General features: G+C 38.7%; 1 protein-coding gene across 2 annotated transcripts in view; it reads left to right on the forward strand.

Annotated features, from left to right (window-relative positions):
- Positions 1-13,032, forward strand: part of FDFT1 (farnesyl-diphosphate farnesyltransferase 1) — a 44,239-nt gene extending 31,207 nt beyond the window's left edge. For both annotated transcript variants that reach the window (XM_037812510.1, XM_037812509.1), the window contains 3 exons: positions 2,740-2,916; positions 4,036-4,188; positions 11,532-13,032. In XM_037812510.1, the coding sequence (XP_037668438.1) occupies positions 2,740-2,916; positions 4,036-4,188; positions 11,532-11,753 (552 nt within the window). In that variant the 3' untranslated portion in view covers positions 11,754-13,032. The remainder of the gene's footprint in view (positions 1-2,739; positions 2,917-4,035; positions 4,189-11,531) is intronic.
- Positions 13,033-15,583: the final 2,551 nt, after the last annotated feature.

Raw genomic sequence — 15,583 nt, forward strand, 5'->3', positions numbered from 1 at the left:
TTGATTGTATAGTGTAGATGGATTATATGGTGTGTGAATATATATGTCAGTAAAATTGCATTAAAAAATGGGCAAAATTCTTGACCAAAAGGGGGATGTGAAAGGAAATGAAATAAGCTTTAGTAGCAGAGAGATTCCAAAAGGAGCCGAGAGGTCACTCTGGTGGGCACTCTTACGCACACTTTAGACAACCCTTTTTAGGTTCTAAAGAATTGGGGTAGCTGGTGGTGGATACCTGAAACTATCAAACTACAACCCAGAACCCATGAATCTCGAAGACAATTGTATAAAAATGTAGCTTATGAGGGTGACAATGGGATTGGGAAAGCCATAAGGACCACACTCCCCTTTGTCTAGTTTATGGATGGATGAGTAGAAAAATAGGGGAAGGAAACAAACAGACAAAGGTACCCAGTGTTCTTTTTTACTTCAATTGCTCTTTTTCACTCTAATTATTATTCTTGTTATTTTTGTGTGTGTGCTAATGAAGGTGTCAGGGATTGATTTAGGTGATGAATGTACAACTATGTAATGGTACTGTGAACAATCGAAAGTACGATTTGTTTTGTATGACTGCATGGTATGTGAATATATCTCAATAAAATGAAGATTTAAAAAAAAATAAATGCAGACTTCTTAAAAAAAAAAAAAATGGGCAAAGGATTTGAATAGACATTTCTCCAAAGAAAATATACAAATGGCCAATAAACACATGAAAAGTTGCTCCGAATTGTTAGCCATGAGGGAAATGCAAATCAAAACCACAATGAGATAACCATTTCACACCTACTAGAATGGCTACTATTTAAAAAAAAAATGGAAAATTACAAGTGTTGGATAGGATGTGGAGAAATAGGAACACTTATCCATTGCTGGTGGGAATGTAAAATGGTGGAGCTATTGTGGAAGACAGTTTGATAGTTCCTCAGAAAGTTAAATACAGAATTACCATATGACCCAGCAATCCCACTGCTGGGTATATACCCAAAAGAATTGAAAGCAGGGACTCAAACAGATGTTGGCACACTATTGTTCATGGTGGCATTGTTCATAGTTGCCAGAAGGTGGAAGCAACCCAAGTGTCAATGGATGAATCGATAAATAAAATGTGATTTATATGTAAAAAGGAAGGAAGTTTTGATAGGTGTACAACATGGATGACATATAGAGTGAAATAAGCCAGACAAACAAAATATTGTTTGATGTCACTTTATGTGAAATAATTATAATATGCAAATTCTTGGAGCCAGAAATTAAATTACAGGTTATCAGGTAAAGGGGTGGGGAATGTGTGTTAATGCTTATTTGGTACCGAGTTTCTGTTTGGGGTGATGGAAAATTTTTGGTAATGGATAGTGTCAGTGGTACCACAACATTGTGAATGTAATTAATTAACACCGCTGAATGGTTTATTTGAATGTAGATAAAATGGGAATTTAATTGTATGTATGTTACCACTATAAAAATTAAAAGAAAAAAAAATCTTCCTACAAAGTAGATTCCAGACCCAGATGGCTTTACCAGTGAATTATATTGAAAATTCAAAGGGGAAGAATTTCCATTCATATACAAACTCTTACAGAAGTTTGGAAGTTTCTATTCCAGAAGAAAGAAAAAAAGTTATACTCTTTAGATTATTTTATGGAGCTAACATGACCCCGATCCTCACATCTGACAAAAAAAAAAATACTGTTAATTTTCAAGTGTGATAATATATTTTGATTATGTATACAAGAAACATTCCATATCCTTCAGAAATTCATTATGAAATATTTATGAATAAAATGATAAAATCAGGGTTTTACTTTAAAATAATCCCAGTCTGGGAGATATGGCTGGAATAAGATTGGCCCTGTGTCAATAATTGTTGAAGCTAGATGATGGATATATAGGGGTTCATTAACAGTTTTCTCCAGGTTCTGCAGAATAATTCAGAATCAGCAATCTAGGTGGGTTTATAAAATGTGGAAATTAAGAGTGGATAACAAAGTTGATTTTACATAGAATCTCCTAGTCCTTTTAGGCCTAGTCATTTATTTGGGGTTGCTGTGTAAATCCATAGTAATCATTGTTCTTTAGGAAGCTTAAAAGTTACTCAGGAATGAAAGTAAATTATTTACTGGCTTCAGAAAGACTTCTAAATAATATCATTAAAGATCAGCAAACTAATCCCCTTGTTGGAGTTGAGGATCTTCTTTTACTCTGCAGGTTACTAAGATCCTGGAAGGGAATGTTCCTACAGTATAGACCCCACTAATTTTCTCAAGATATGCTTGTTCACCAGCATTCTTATCAGACATGGGAGTGTTATGTTAAACATTAATTATTTTGAGGACTGGCCGTCTAGAGAATGTTTAATGTTTAGCCTGCAGTACTTCTGTAGCTGATTTTGTATATATCCAGCTATTTTTTTCAGGAGATTAATGCCTTCTGAGTAACAGGAGGCCTCTCTGGTTTGAGGTCATGGTGGTATTATTTAGTATGTACTGTACTAATTATCCCTAAGGAGATACTGCAGTTTCCAAATGCCTCACTTATTCTTCGGTTCTGATTAGACCCCGACTGGGAGTCACAAATAGTCACTGCGTGGAGCTTAAACTGGGCATGATCTTAGTGCAAGGTGATTCAGTGGCTAAGAATGACTGTACTGTATATCGTGGTTCTCATTCACAAAGCTTGTTCCCCTATTCATGTGTTAACTTTTTTTTTTTTTTTATAAACTCTATTTTATCTGTTTAGGTTTGGAGCAGGTATGTTAAGAAACTGTCGGATTTAGCTAAGCCAGAGAACATTGACCTGGCTGTCCAGTGCCTGAATGAACTTATAACCAACGCACTACACCACATCCCAGATGTCATCACTTACCTTTCAAGACTTAGAAACCAAAGTGTGTTTAACTTCTGTGCTATTCCACAGGTATGGATTGGGCTATTCTTGTTGTGTAGGTAAAGAGGGCAATGGTGTATCAGGTGGATACAATGCATCAATTATTTTATTCTGCCAAATTTGGGAATGTGATTACTTAGAAAGATGACTCTAATTTTTCTTTCATTGAGGGACAGGCAGTATTCCACAAGACCACTCCCCTTTGCCTCCCAACTACCAAACCCAGCTCAGCCTCAAGATTGTCTGTTTCCAGGACCTTTCTTTGGATTTATTCTTTTTTTCCCCATTCTATTCTAAACTAGTTACATCCTTATCCTCACAGTTAAATCTAGGGCTTTGGCCTGGATTTACAGGGAGCACTGGGTAAAACATTGGTGGAGTGTTATTAAATGTCTTTCTTAAGCATCTAATTGTTCCTGACCTCTTCTTAAATACAGGATTAGAAAACTTGATCCTGTAGATCTAGCTCCTTGATATTTTAGGAGCTTACACTCTTTTAATTGCCTTTGCCAATTATTTCAATCATTAATTCAGAATAGGTGAAGAAAGTCATAGGATTTAACTGATTTGGAAACGTGATATGATCTTGTTCTAATGACCAGACTTGAATGCTGTTTGGAACTAAAATCTGTGTACTTGTCTTAGATTTCTGTTTTTGCTCAAGCACAGGAACCCACCCCCTGCCCTGATATTATCTTTTAAATATATTGTGATTATATTCATTTCAGTAAAAATAGAAGAAAAAACAATTGAAATTGAAAAACTTTTCCAGATATTTTGAAATCTTTTTTTTTTTAGTAACTCACTGCTTTAGCATGTAAAATGCTGGATTTGCTTGCTTGTTTGTTTTTTTTTCCCAATAAAATGGAATTTTTGTGGCCAAACTACAGAATCATTTTAAGATCGGAAAGTTCACTTGATTCTGTTTATTGTTGAGAAAGGAAGGTATGGGAAAGATAAAGGTCTTGACATACTTTCTTCATCGTTATGTTTTCTTGACTAGCTAAGATGTAACTGGCAATTTTTCATTCCACCGAAGATTTTCTTACTGTTGCATGATGATGATGGTTTGCAGCTCAATTTCCTACCTTTTTTCATGAAATGAAATGAATTAGTATTTTGGCTTTTTTTCTCTCTCGTTATCTATAGGTAATGGCCATTGCAACTTTGGCTGCCTGTTACAATAACCAACAGGTGTTCAAAGGGGTAGTGAAGATTCGGAAAGGGCAGGCAGTGACATTAATGATGGATGCCACCAATATGCCAGCTGTCAAAGCTATAATATACCGGTATATGGAAGAGGTGGGTTTTTATTTAATTACTTGGATGATTTGTACATGTTTTCATATGATTTAAATAGTGTCACTATTTAAACATTTCATATTTGGATATTAGATGATTCTAATGGTACATCATGCTATGGCATAAAGAGGCAGGAGATGGTATTCTTTATTAGGAAAACAATAGATACACAAAGAGCTGATTGTTCAGAGCTGCAGAGTACCTTGAGAGGAGATAAGTGAAACAAGGATAATAGGTTGGTGCTTTTAAGTAGAATCATGTTTTTTTGAGCTAGAAGATAATGTTAGAGGCCAACCCAAGTTCCTTGTTTTATGGGTGAGGAATGTGAAGTAGAGACTGTGTGTGCTCATACAGTTTGTGAGTGGATCCAAGACCCCAATCCACATTTCTTGACGCCCCCTCCATTACTTTACACTAATTATGTCACAGGCTTTGATTGAGAAACCACAGTAGGACATTTAGGCAAAGGAAAATCATCAAGCTGCATTTATTTCTGATTTTTCAAATCTCACTTCAGATGCCAAAACCAACCTGTGAAACAGACATGCTGAAACCAGATCTCTGTCTTTGGAGGGTGAAATATGGAACTAGATTCAAAAGAACTTTTTCTTAGAGGCTAGAATTCAATCTAATTTCTAGGCCCTAGAGCATTTGTTGTCAAATGGAGGTGGTTCAGCTCCCACTGGGGACATTTGGCAAATGTCTTGTTGCAACGTGGCGGTGAGGGTGGTTGCTATGGCCATGTAGTCAAAGAAGCCAGGGATACTGCTGTAATCCTTATGTATGTTCTTATTGAAGATTGAAATACCACAAAAGTATAACCTGCACTTCTGCCCCAGAGATAACCATTATCAATAGTTAATCCCCTTGTTAGGTATTTATAGGAATCTGATTTATAACGGTGTTTTCATCTAAACAGAGTTGTACAAAACAAACAATTGTTTCCACTGACTTCTATAGCATATTGCATGTTCTCTTTGTATTTCCTCCCTTTCTTTTATTTGACAGGTTTTCAACATCAGCATTTCTACCAGAAGCACCTGTAGACGGTCTAAAAGAAGACCAAATTTTAAAAATTTCCTACAATGTTTGTAGTGACTAGATGAAAGAATTTAGCCATTGGCCAGATAATTGCTCCCAGCTAGACTCTTGGGAGTGTCTGCTTCACCATTCAGCCAGCATTTGTTCTGAGCTTACTGTGTGCCTGGCGGAGCTACCAGATGGGTGGGTGCTATTAATATCAGGGAAACTTGAGGCTCCAGCCCCCTGGCTGGTTAATGGTGGCTTCATAATCTGGACTGAGGTCTGTCTGGGCTCACATGCCATTAATCATGACTGAGGCATTGACTCACCCTTTCTAAACTGAAATCGTGCCCCATTATGCACAATTTCTTCATTTTATATAAATAGAAACACGTTTTGGTTTTGCTGTTTTATTTTGTTCAGTAATTTTAGAAAACCATTTTTTAAAAATTGTAGTCACTTGCCTTAATGTATTAAAATTTTGATTTTATTTGGTGTTTTACTTTGTTAGTGAGAGGAAATCCTAGTTGTCATTCACTGTTCAATTTAGGGCAGGGGTCAGCAAACTGGCCGGCTGGCTGGCTGTTTTGTAAATAAGGTCTTATTGGAATGCACTCACCCCCATCTGTTTATGTATTGGCTGTGGCTGCTTTGGCACTTCAGTGGCAGCGTTGAGTAGCTATAACGGGGTGACCCACAAAGTGGAAAATATTTTCTGATCCTTTAAGAAGTTTGCTGACCTCTGATTTAGGGCATCAGTTATTTTGTTTAAAGTTACTCTCATGAAATTTAGGTTATTTTGGAGGAAATGTTAATGCTTAGGTTGATTTGATTCAAAAAAATTTCTGAAGATTCTTTTCATGTCTTAAATATTGAGTCTATACTCTTAAATCTCAAGCAATAGAAGTTGATATTGCCTCACTTTTTGCTAGTTTCCAAATCTTAACACTGATTCTGTTTCTCCTTGTTAACCAGGCCCATCCCTTGCAGTAAGAAAGAAAGGCACATTCATTCTGTCAGGTCTCTAGACTTACGGTTATAGAAGTGATGTACCTGGAAGGGACTTTAAAGATGACCTCGTGCAGCTTTAATGTTGAAGAGTTTTAGCAAAGCCCCAAGTCCTCCTGAGCAGGTGGACCATGTTCCTCAAGCCTTCTGTTCTCTTGAGCAGCCTCAGCCTAAAACCAGCCTGGATACCTGTCAGTTGTTGAGAAATCAACCAACTGTTTGGGGATGTAAATAAATGCCCAGGCAAATAACCAGAAACTTTTATTCTCCTCTCTGCCAAAGTGAATTCCTTGGCAAGGGCAATCTTTTCATGTCCCTGGTAGACTGTCTTTTCACTCCCCACTGCAGTTGATTTAACGTCACTATGCTCTTCAAGCCCTGTGTATCCTTGCTGCTCAAAGTGTGGTACCTGGATCAGCAGCATCTACAGCATCTGGGAGATTGTTAGAAATGTCGAATCTCAGTCCTGGTCAAACCTTACTGAATCGGAGTCTGCCTTTTAACGGAATCCCCAGGTGGTTCCATGAACGTGAGGTTTGAAAAGCGTTGCTGCCTTTTCAGCATGTGAGGAAATGAGAGCCTGTGTTGTGAGCTCCCTCAACTTTTGTCTGTGTTCCCCCTCCCCCACGCAAGCCCAACCCCTCCACCTGTACACCCATATTCCTTCCTGCCTGCCTCCTTCAGATCCGGGGCCCTCATCCTCCCACTTCTCTTGTATCCAAACACTTCCCCTTCGTTGGGTCATTCCTCTTAGCTTGCGTATGTGTTAGGCCACTCCCTTCTCCAAAAAGTGAAAAATCATAGCAATTCTTCTTCAACTTCTGTTCATTTCTACCTACCCACCTCCTCCTCCTCCTCTCCATCACAGCTAGTTTTCTCAGAAGAGAGGTTACTATTCAGTGTTGTTTAGTCCTATTTTTCCGTCAACTCACTTCATTCCAGCTTTTGTCACTGGAACTTTTCTCAGTAAAGTGATTTGATGAAATCCTAATTTATAAATAATGACCAATATTTTTATCTTCCTTGATTCCACTCTGTAATTTGACACTGTGCCTCTTTCTCCTTGAAGCCATTTCCTCTCTCGACTTCTGTGAAACTGTTGTCTCCTGTTGACTCTCTTACCTCTTTGCTCCCTTGCCTGTCCGGCTCCTTTTCTTTCACCTGCTCCATAATTGCTGGTATTTTCTATGAATTCTATCTTGATTTTCATTTCTTCTCATTACACAAATGCTTTCTGGATGTTCTCATGTATCTCCATGGCTTCTCCCTCTAGCCCAGGCTCATCACTCCTGATTTGATTAGCCAGCCCAGCTTGGTCTTAAACCCTGTTCCATGTTTCTGAACATCATCTAGACATCTTTCCTGATTGTCCAGTAGGCCTCTCAAACTTAGCATATCCCAAACAAGTTCCCCATCCACTTCTCCCTCAAATGAAAACAAAACTATTCCTGTATGCCCACCTCCATTTATTTTATTTTATTATTGTGTGTGTGGTTTTTTTTGTTTTGTTTTGCTTAATGAGATTACTATGCACCTAATCATGGAATCAAGATAAACTTGGAAATGTTTCTCGAGTCCTCAGCACTCTCCAACCTTGTGTGTAGGCAAGCTTCATGTCCTGTCTATTGTACCTCAATATATGTGCTTTCATAGCCATCAAAATGTGTATCTACCCTCTGACCCAGCAATGCTAGGATTTTATCCTATAGAGGTAATCATAAAATGTGCAAGGATGCATCATTTTGTCCTCAATCGTCACTGATAGGGAATTTATTAAATTACAGAACATGCATACTATGCTGCTTGTGTTTAAAAGAACAATGTCATTTTGTAGGTTCTGGTATTAGGAAATGTCCATTAAAAAATAGAGTGAAAAAATTACAGAACATGTTTATAACATTTTTAAAATTAAACTTTCTATATATTATTGCACATATGTATAATACAGATTCACAAATATTTATACCTGATTACATATATATGTTCATATTATATATATGACATTTGATATGTTTATGTAGGGGTGTGTGTATGTGTGTGTGTTTGTGTATATATATATAGATACAACAAGAGTTCTAAAAGAAAATACACCAGCCTGTGGTTGAGGGAGAGTACTGTGAGGGAATTTTGACTTTTTAACTTTATTTTTTTTAAAAAGAAATTAAAGAAAAAATTGTAGTTTCATTCCCCCTCTGTTTTTAGTCTCTGTATAGCTGTCCTTTGTAGCATAACATTAGATATCATCAGCATACTCCTGTAGACATATTTTTCCATTTCCTTGTTATATTAAATTGCAGCTGGATTTTTTGGTGGGGGCAGTGTGACAAGAATATAAGAAATGTACATGGAGAGAACACCCACTATGTAATGAAAATTAGGGGAAAAGTTACTTTTAAAATATTTGTTGTGTCCTCTTTATCTTCTTTGCCTCAGTCTTGGCTCATCATCACTTCCTGCCTCCATAACCTCTTCACTGGTTTGTCAGTTTAGTTCCGTAAACATTTATTGAAGGCCTACTGTGTGCCAGGCACATGATAGGCTGGTGGAAAGATGGAATTTAGTTAGGGAGACCAATACAAACATAATTTCAATTTAATTAAGTGATGGGATAGAAAAGAAGTATGTGAAGGAGAGTGATACTTGGTCCAACCTGGGAGTGCAAGGCAGGCTTTCTAGAAGAGATAGCGATCCGATCAAATGCGGTGGGTTCTCTCCCTGATGTGCCCAAATGTGCCAAATGACCAATTCCTCTCTATTGGCTTCATAGAGAGAAAGAATTTACTGCTAGATGTGAAGCTGGAGAACAGATAGCCTATTGGCCTAAAAGTCTGTCTTCCTGAACTGCAGTAACTCTGGTGGTTTTATAGTGTCAAAAGATGAGCAAGGTTTAGGATAATGAGCACAGTGGCTCGTGATGACAAGGTTAGAGATTATCTAATTATTTAGCATGTGCGTATTGATTACATGCTTAGTCACAGAAGATATGTAAGAAAATGGCAGCCTTAATATGGGCATGATTTTTAGTACTATAATGAGGTATAGGTCACTTAAAGGTTAAAATCTAAGCTACTGCACATGTCAGGCGGGCCGATTTTGTTTAGATCCAGCTTTGTCTAGCAATATAGATGTGGAAATGGGGTGGGTTGGTTCTGGGCTGACTCTGTGGCATGATGCTTTTTTTTTTTTTTTAGGGCTGTCTAATGTCTAATCATAAGACCCTAAAGTTGAAAAACAGGATAAAGGGGTACAAGTATGGGTCAGTCACAAGGTTTCTAAAATCACAAGATAAAGGCTATATAGTTATACAGTCATTATCAGAGATCAAGGCAGCTGGATTACAGAGTTCAGAGATTTCAGGTATTTCCCTGTCTACTCTAATGTACCAGAAAGTAAAAAAGGAATATCTATATATTGATTCAGTAATCATAATCATTTGTTAAATCCTAACTACTTGGTTACAATAGTACCTATGTTGGGACGTGGGTGATAGGTAAGAGTTAGCTGGGTGAAGAAATATGGGAGGCATATTCCAGGTAGAGGGAGTGGTGTGAGCAGAGAGAGGAAGAGAATCATGAAATAGCGTCATAGGTGTAAAACAACTGTAGGTAATTTGTTATTAAAGAATATAAAGCGGGGGGTGGAAAATGGCACATGAAGCTGGAGAGGCACATTGGGCCAGGTCATGGGAAACCTGTTCCACATGCAGGAGCTCAGGCTGTAGGTGATAGTGAGTCACCAAGGATATTAAGAAGAGGTTTTACCCTTTTTAGGTTCTAAAGAATTGGGGTAGCTGGTGGTGGATACCTGAAACTATCAAACTACAACCCAGAACCCATGAATCTCGAAGACAGTTGTATAAAAATGTAGCTTATGAGGGGTGACAATGGGATTGGGAAAGCCATAAGGACCACACTCCCCTTTGTCTAGTTTATGGATGGATGAGTAGAAAAGTAGGGGAAGGAAACAAACAGACAAAGGTACCCAGTGTTCTTTTTTACTTCAATTGCTCTTTTTCACTAATTATTATTCTTGTTATTTTTGTGTGTGTGCTAATGAAGGTGTCAGGGATTGATTTAGGTGATGAATGTACAACTATGTAATGGTACTGTGAACAATCGAAAGTACCATTTGTTTTGTATGACTGCGTGGTATGTGAATATATCTCAATAAAATGAAGATTAAAAAAAAGAGGTTTTAGATTTCTTTGGTGCAGACTGGATCAGTGGACTTTGTGGGTAAGCACAGAGGAAGGGAACTCCATTTGGAGGCTGGTGTAGCTCAGATGAGAGACACTGAGGCCCTAGACCAGGGTAGTAACTGGAGGGATGTGGAGGAAGGGGTGGTGCAGTAGATGTTTAGGTTTGTGGAGGAGTGGGGGGTAGGGAGCTGTGGAGCTATTGGGAGGAACCTAGATGACTTTTTTTTTTTTTTTTTTTTTTTTTTTTAAAACATATACATTTATTAAAGATTAAACATTTCTAAATGCTTTGACAAATTGTCCTTAATTCATTGCATTAACTAAATGTGCCACCTATTTCTTCTGAGAGTTACTTTTGTTCTTGTACATTACTAATTCAGTTTTTTTTTTTATTTTATTTTTTTATTTTTTTTTATTTTTAAATCATCATTTTATTGAGATATATTCACATACCACGCAGTCATACAAAAACAAATTGTACTTTCGATTGTTTACAGTACCATTACATAGTTGTACATTCATCACCTAAATCAATCCCTGACACCTTCATTAGCACACACACAAAAATAACAAGAATAATAATTAGTGTGAAAAAGAGCAATTGAAGTAAAAAAGAACACTGGGTACCTTTGTCTGTTTCTTTGCTTCCCCTACTTTTCTACCCTAGATGACTTTTAATTAGCCTATTCCCCATACCACATACGTACCCTTGTTTTCCTCAGCTGCTTTTGCCCAGTCTCATCTTGCCAGTACCATTTCCTCATTACTCTGCGTCAGCTTAATCAAATTATGCCGAAGTTTATTGAGCAGCTGCTGTGTGCCTGGCACTGTTAGGCGTTGGGGGTATGCAGATACACGAGGCACAGGCACTGTTCCTGAGGTGGACAGCTCCCCAGGGGCAGACTGCTCTCTCAAGCCGCCTCCGGCTTGTACCGACTGTGATTAGACAGACCTGGGTTGATGCTCCTGCCTTGTGAGTGGAATGACCAAGTTAGAAAATGGGCACAAAAGTACCTCCCGGCATAGGGTTAAGAAGTAAATAACCAAGGAATATGTTTATGTAGTATGTGTTACTCAGAAGTAGTACTTACTATTTTTTTCCTTCCTTTAACAGATTGATCATAGAATCCCCAACTCAGACCCATCTTCTGGTAAAACAAGGCAGATTATCTCCACCATCAGGACACAGAATCTTCCCAATTGTCAGCTGATCTCACGGAGCCACTACTCCCCCATTTACCTGTCATTCGTTATGCTCTTGGCTGCCCTGAGCTGGCAGTATCTGAGCACACTATCCCAGGTTACAGAAGACTACGTTCAGACTGGAGAACGCTGATTTGGAATTGGGCTGGAAGCTAAAGTTCACCATGAAATGGAGTATTTACCTTTTCTTCAGCGATGGATATAGCTCCCCCCCTTTTTTTTCCATGCCTCTTTTAATCTCTAAAAGAACTCTGTGTGGCTTGGACCTTTAGAAACTGTGAAATGCAGTTTTAAGAATATAAAACAAAAAGGGAAGGATTCCTCCCCCTCTGCAACCTGGTACTTCTGAGTAGTGGTTTCCTCTGCTTATTAGCTTGTGGCTGACAGCAGAACATTCTTGCTGCTGTTTAGGTAAAATGGTTGCATGTGGGACTGTCAGGAGATTTTTATTGTGAATCCTGGCTCAAATTATAATTAAACATTTTTAATTTGAAGCAGCCTATCCTACTAGAAAATGAAGTGAATTTTCTGTTTGGTCTTATTTTGCTTATCATCTTGTTTTTTTTAATTGGTGTAGTAGTTATGATTCTCTAGTTGTAGATAGTATTTCTCTTTTCCTAAGAATGCAGACTGTCTACCACACGTGAAAGCTGCGAATTCAACTCTGGGTGTTTGGTATTAGGTTCTCTCTTAAAGGGAATTTGCTTTCAGAGAAAGAGGATTGCCCTCGGCCCCATTTTAGAAGATAACCTTGAGGAAAGGCTGAGGTTTTTGCAGGTTTTTATAATAAAAACTTTATTCTGCATTTGTGAAGTGCAGTTCACTCTAAGGCCCGTGTGGCCAGGAGAAATAAGGAACTGAAGAACAGAATCGAGCGCTGGAAGAAGGGTGGTGGTCTGCAGCCGTGAAGCTGCCGGAGGAGGGCCCAAGCAGCACAGCTGACTGGTGTTAACTGCCTGTTGGAAACGAGGACGCTAGCAGCAGTGCCTCCGCTGTTGAACTTGTTACCCTCTTTAACTCAGCCATCCTCCTCGTCTGCCTTCTGGCTAAGCCTCTTAACTGTTCTGAAATTTTAAGGGTTGTTTTTTTCCCTTTTTTAAAATTACCAGCTTATATATTGAAGTCTCAAGAAAGGCAACAGTGTTCTCAAGTTCATGGGATTGGCTTGAAAGCCAAATGGTACTGCTGTAGGGGTGTCAGCCTTTTACTCCGACACAGCTGAGGTTTGTGAAATACTCTGACTAGTGAAAGTCTCAGCTTAGACAAGTGAGGAAAACGTCCCTTCACAGAGGGTGTGATTCAAAAAGCCCCTTGGGTTGAGAATCACTGTCCTAGGACATGAGAATAATTTCTAGAAATCATTAGTGCTTTAGGTATGTATTTATATGTATAAAGCACACCTTCTACTCTTTTGCTGCAGTCTTTTGTGTAATGTTTTAATCATTGAATTTGAATTTTTTTCCCAGCAAGTAATGTTGGATTTGCATTATACACAGACACCAATTTTCCTTCTGTGACCACTGACATCATCTGAGACAACTGGCTTAATTTGGGTCAATGGAAACGGAATTGGTTCATTTGAGATTCAGTCCTGCCTGGGCAAACTCGTTACCATGCTTAAACCAGTCAAGTTAATTTGCCACGTAGAGTACGACTGTGTTAGCCACTTACTCGAGTATTTTTCAAAGTAATTTAAGTATCAAAATTTGGTTTAAGATTTCAAGGTAGGTTGTTACAAATTTGCATTCAAATATAAGGTTTAGATCTGCTGAAGTTCACTTCGAGTAGTATGATGTGCTAGAAAGAGCCTTGGTGTAGGGTGGATGTATTGGGAGGTTCTCTCCTGGCTCATTCACTACCTGTGGGCCTCTGAGCTTCTGTTTGGATTAGATGATCTCTTAGGTCCCTTCCAGCTATAGTTATGTTTGTACTACCACTGATTCCAGCAAAGGTTTTTAGCTCTTGTCCCCCACTCCTAAGCTATTTGTAAGACTGCTTTCCTTCCAGGTATCTCCATCTACTAGGGTTGCCAAATAAAACACAAGATGCCCAGTTAAATTTCAATTTCAGATAAATCAACTTTCTTTAGTATAAATATGTACTAGATATTACATGGGAGATATTTATTCTAAAAATTACTTATCTGGAATTCAGATTTAACTGGCGTATCCTATATTTTCATTTGCTGTGTCTGGCAACCCTTCTCTCTACTCCATTCTTTAATTTTTTAATATTAATAATTTAATACTCAATATTAATTTTAATAGCATCCCCTGCAGTCATTTGAAGTTTCCCTCAGAGGAGTATTTGACCTAAATCTAGGGTTCTAAACTACCAATTACAAAGATGGAAGCAAGAGACTGATCACCTGATCTCCGTTTCCGTATTTTGAGAGCTTCTAGAGATCTAGTCAGTGCACACACACCCTGCTCCCTTTGTGTAGGGGCTGGAGCAGCTTGTAAATCTTTCAGGGACCTTAAGTTTGGTCCAATTAAGCTTGTCTGTCACTTAGAGGGCTTGGTGAAATATAGCCAGTTCCCATTCTTATTTATACTAGGAGCTCGGGTGTGTGTGTTGGGGGGGGAAGGGGGTGGTGGTGACAGTGGTGGGTAGGGTAGATGTGCTTTTTTAAACAAGCATTTTAGGTTATGGAAGCAGAGCCCTTAGGCTATAATGTGTTAGAGGCTTCAGACTGCTGGGATCCTAGTTTATGATTTAGTAAGTTGGGTGGTGCGCAAGAAATTTGCGTACCTGACAAGTTTCGGGTGATTGCAGTGCTGCTGTTCAGGAGACCACAGTTTGAGAACCCTGCTGGAAGGCGGTGTTTCTCAAACTTTAATGTACCTTGAAACCATCTGGAGTCTTGTTAAAATGCAAATGCAGAGTCCCCAAGCCTGGCCTGAGCCTGCACTTCTAACATCCTCCTAGGTGGTGACGGTCTGTGGGCCACTTTGAATAGCAAGGCTCTATATAGCTACCTCACGCGTACCGAGATGTGGGACTGCTTATCTTTGGTCAAACTTCCAAATCTGAACCCCTGGTCTAAATATGCCGTTCTCTAGGGAAAGAATGAGAAGGCATTGTCACTTCCATCCTGTCCTCTTGCTATGGACAGGCACCAAGAAAAACTTAAAATCTACTGGATTAAACTGAGGTGATGAGACCTTGGAAAATAAGTGGGTTAATTTGAGGTTTATTAAAATATTAAGATCTATTCCAATTAAACACATTGCAAAGCAGGTTTTTCTAACCAAGTCTGCTTTAAGCCAAGTGTGAGGATGCCAAACTACTCATTTTGGTATTTAAATCGCTGCTGGCCCTGGGAGTGTGGTACTTGATGTAGATGGGGGAAGGCAGTATGGAAATGGGATTACTCAACTCAGTTTTGGGAGTGGGTAAAACTGAAAACTTAATTGGGGTGAGGAATGTTCTAATTGAAAACTCGAATAAAGTGGTTTCAAATTTGCAGCTTTGTTAACCATTAGGCATTTCATAAGCACTATGAATTTCACAAAATTTTCCAAATATTCGGTATGTTTTTTGAGCTTATTTGAAGAAGCTTCTGAGTCACACTGAAAGTCAAACTCATCCTTTGGAAAGTGCTAGCCAAATTCCAGACCTTCTCAGTTGGTGAAGGGAAATAATTAAGGTATCTTGACAGGCCAGCGGAATGAGTGCCGATTGTTTTAGTTTCCTCTATTCCTTCCAGTTAAAAGCACTGGTGTACTTCTTTACTTAAAATTCCTAACAAGGGCTATACAAGATAATAGTTCTTAACCAGGAGTGTGAAATCACAGTGACAGAGGGAACTCTCAAAATACTGTGTAAGGCTCTGCTTCCACTCCCACACCAACTTTTGAGAGCACCCAGGGAAGTCGGGTCCTCTGTAGAACGCCATCTTGGTCCCCAATACACTGTGCCCATATTTTGTAAGCAGAGTCCTCACAAAGGGTGCTGCTGATG

Source organism: Choloepus didactylus, chromosome 20 (assembly GCF_015220235.1).
Source record: "Choloepus didactylus isolate mChoDid1 chromosome 20, mChoDid1.pri, whole genome shotgun sequence".
Lineage (NCBI taxonomy): Eukaryota > Metazoa > Chordata > Mammalia > Pilosa > Megalonychidae > Choloepus > Choloepus didactylus.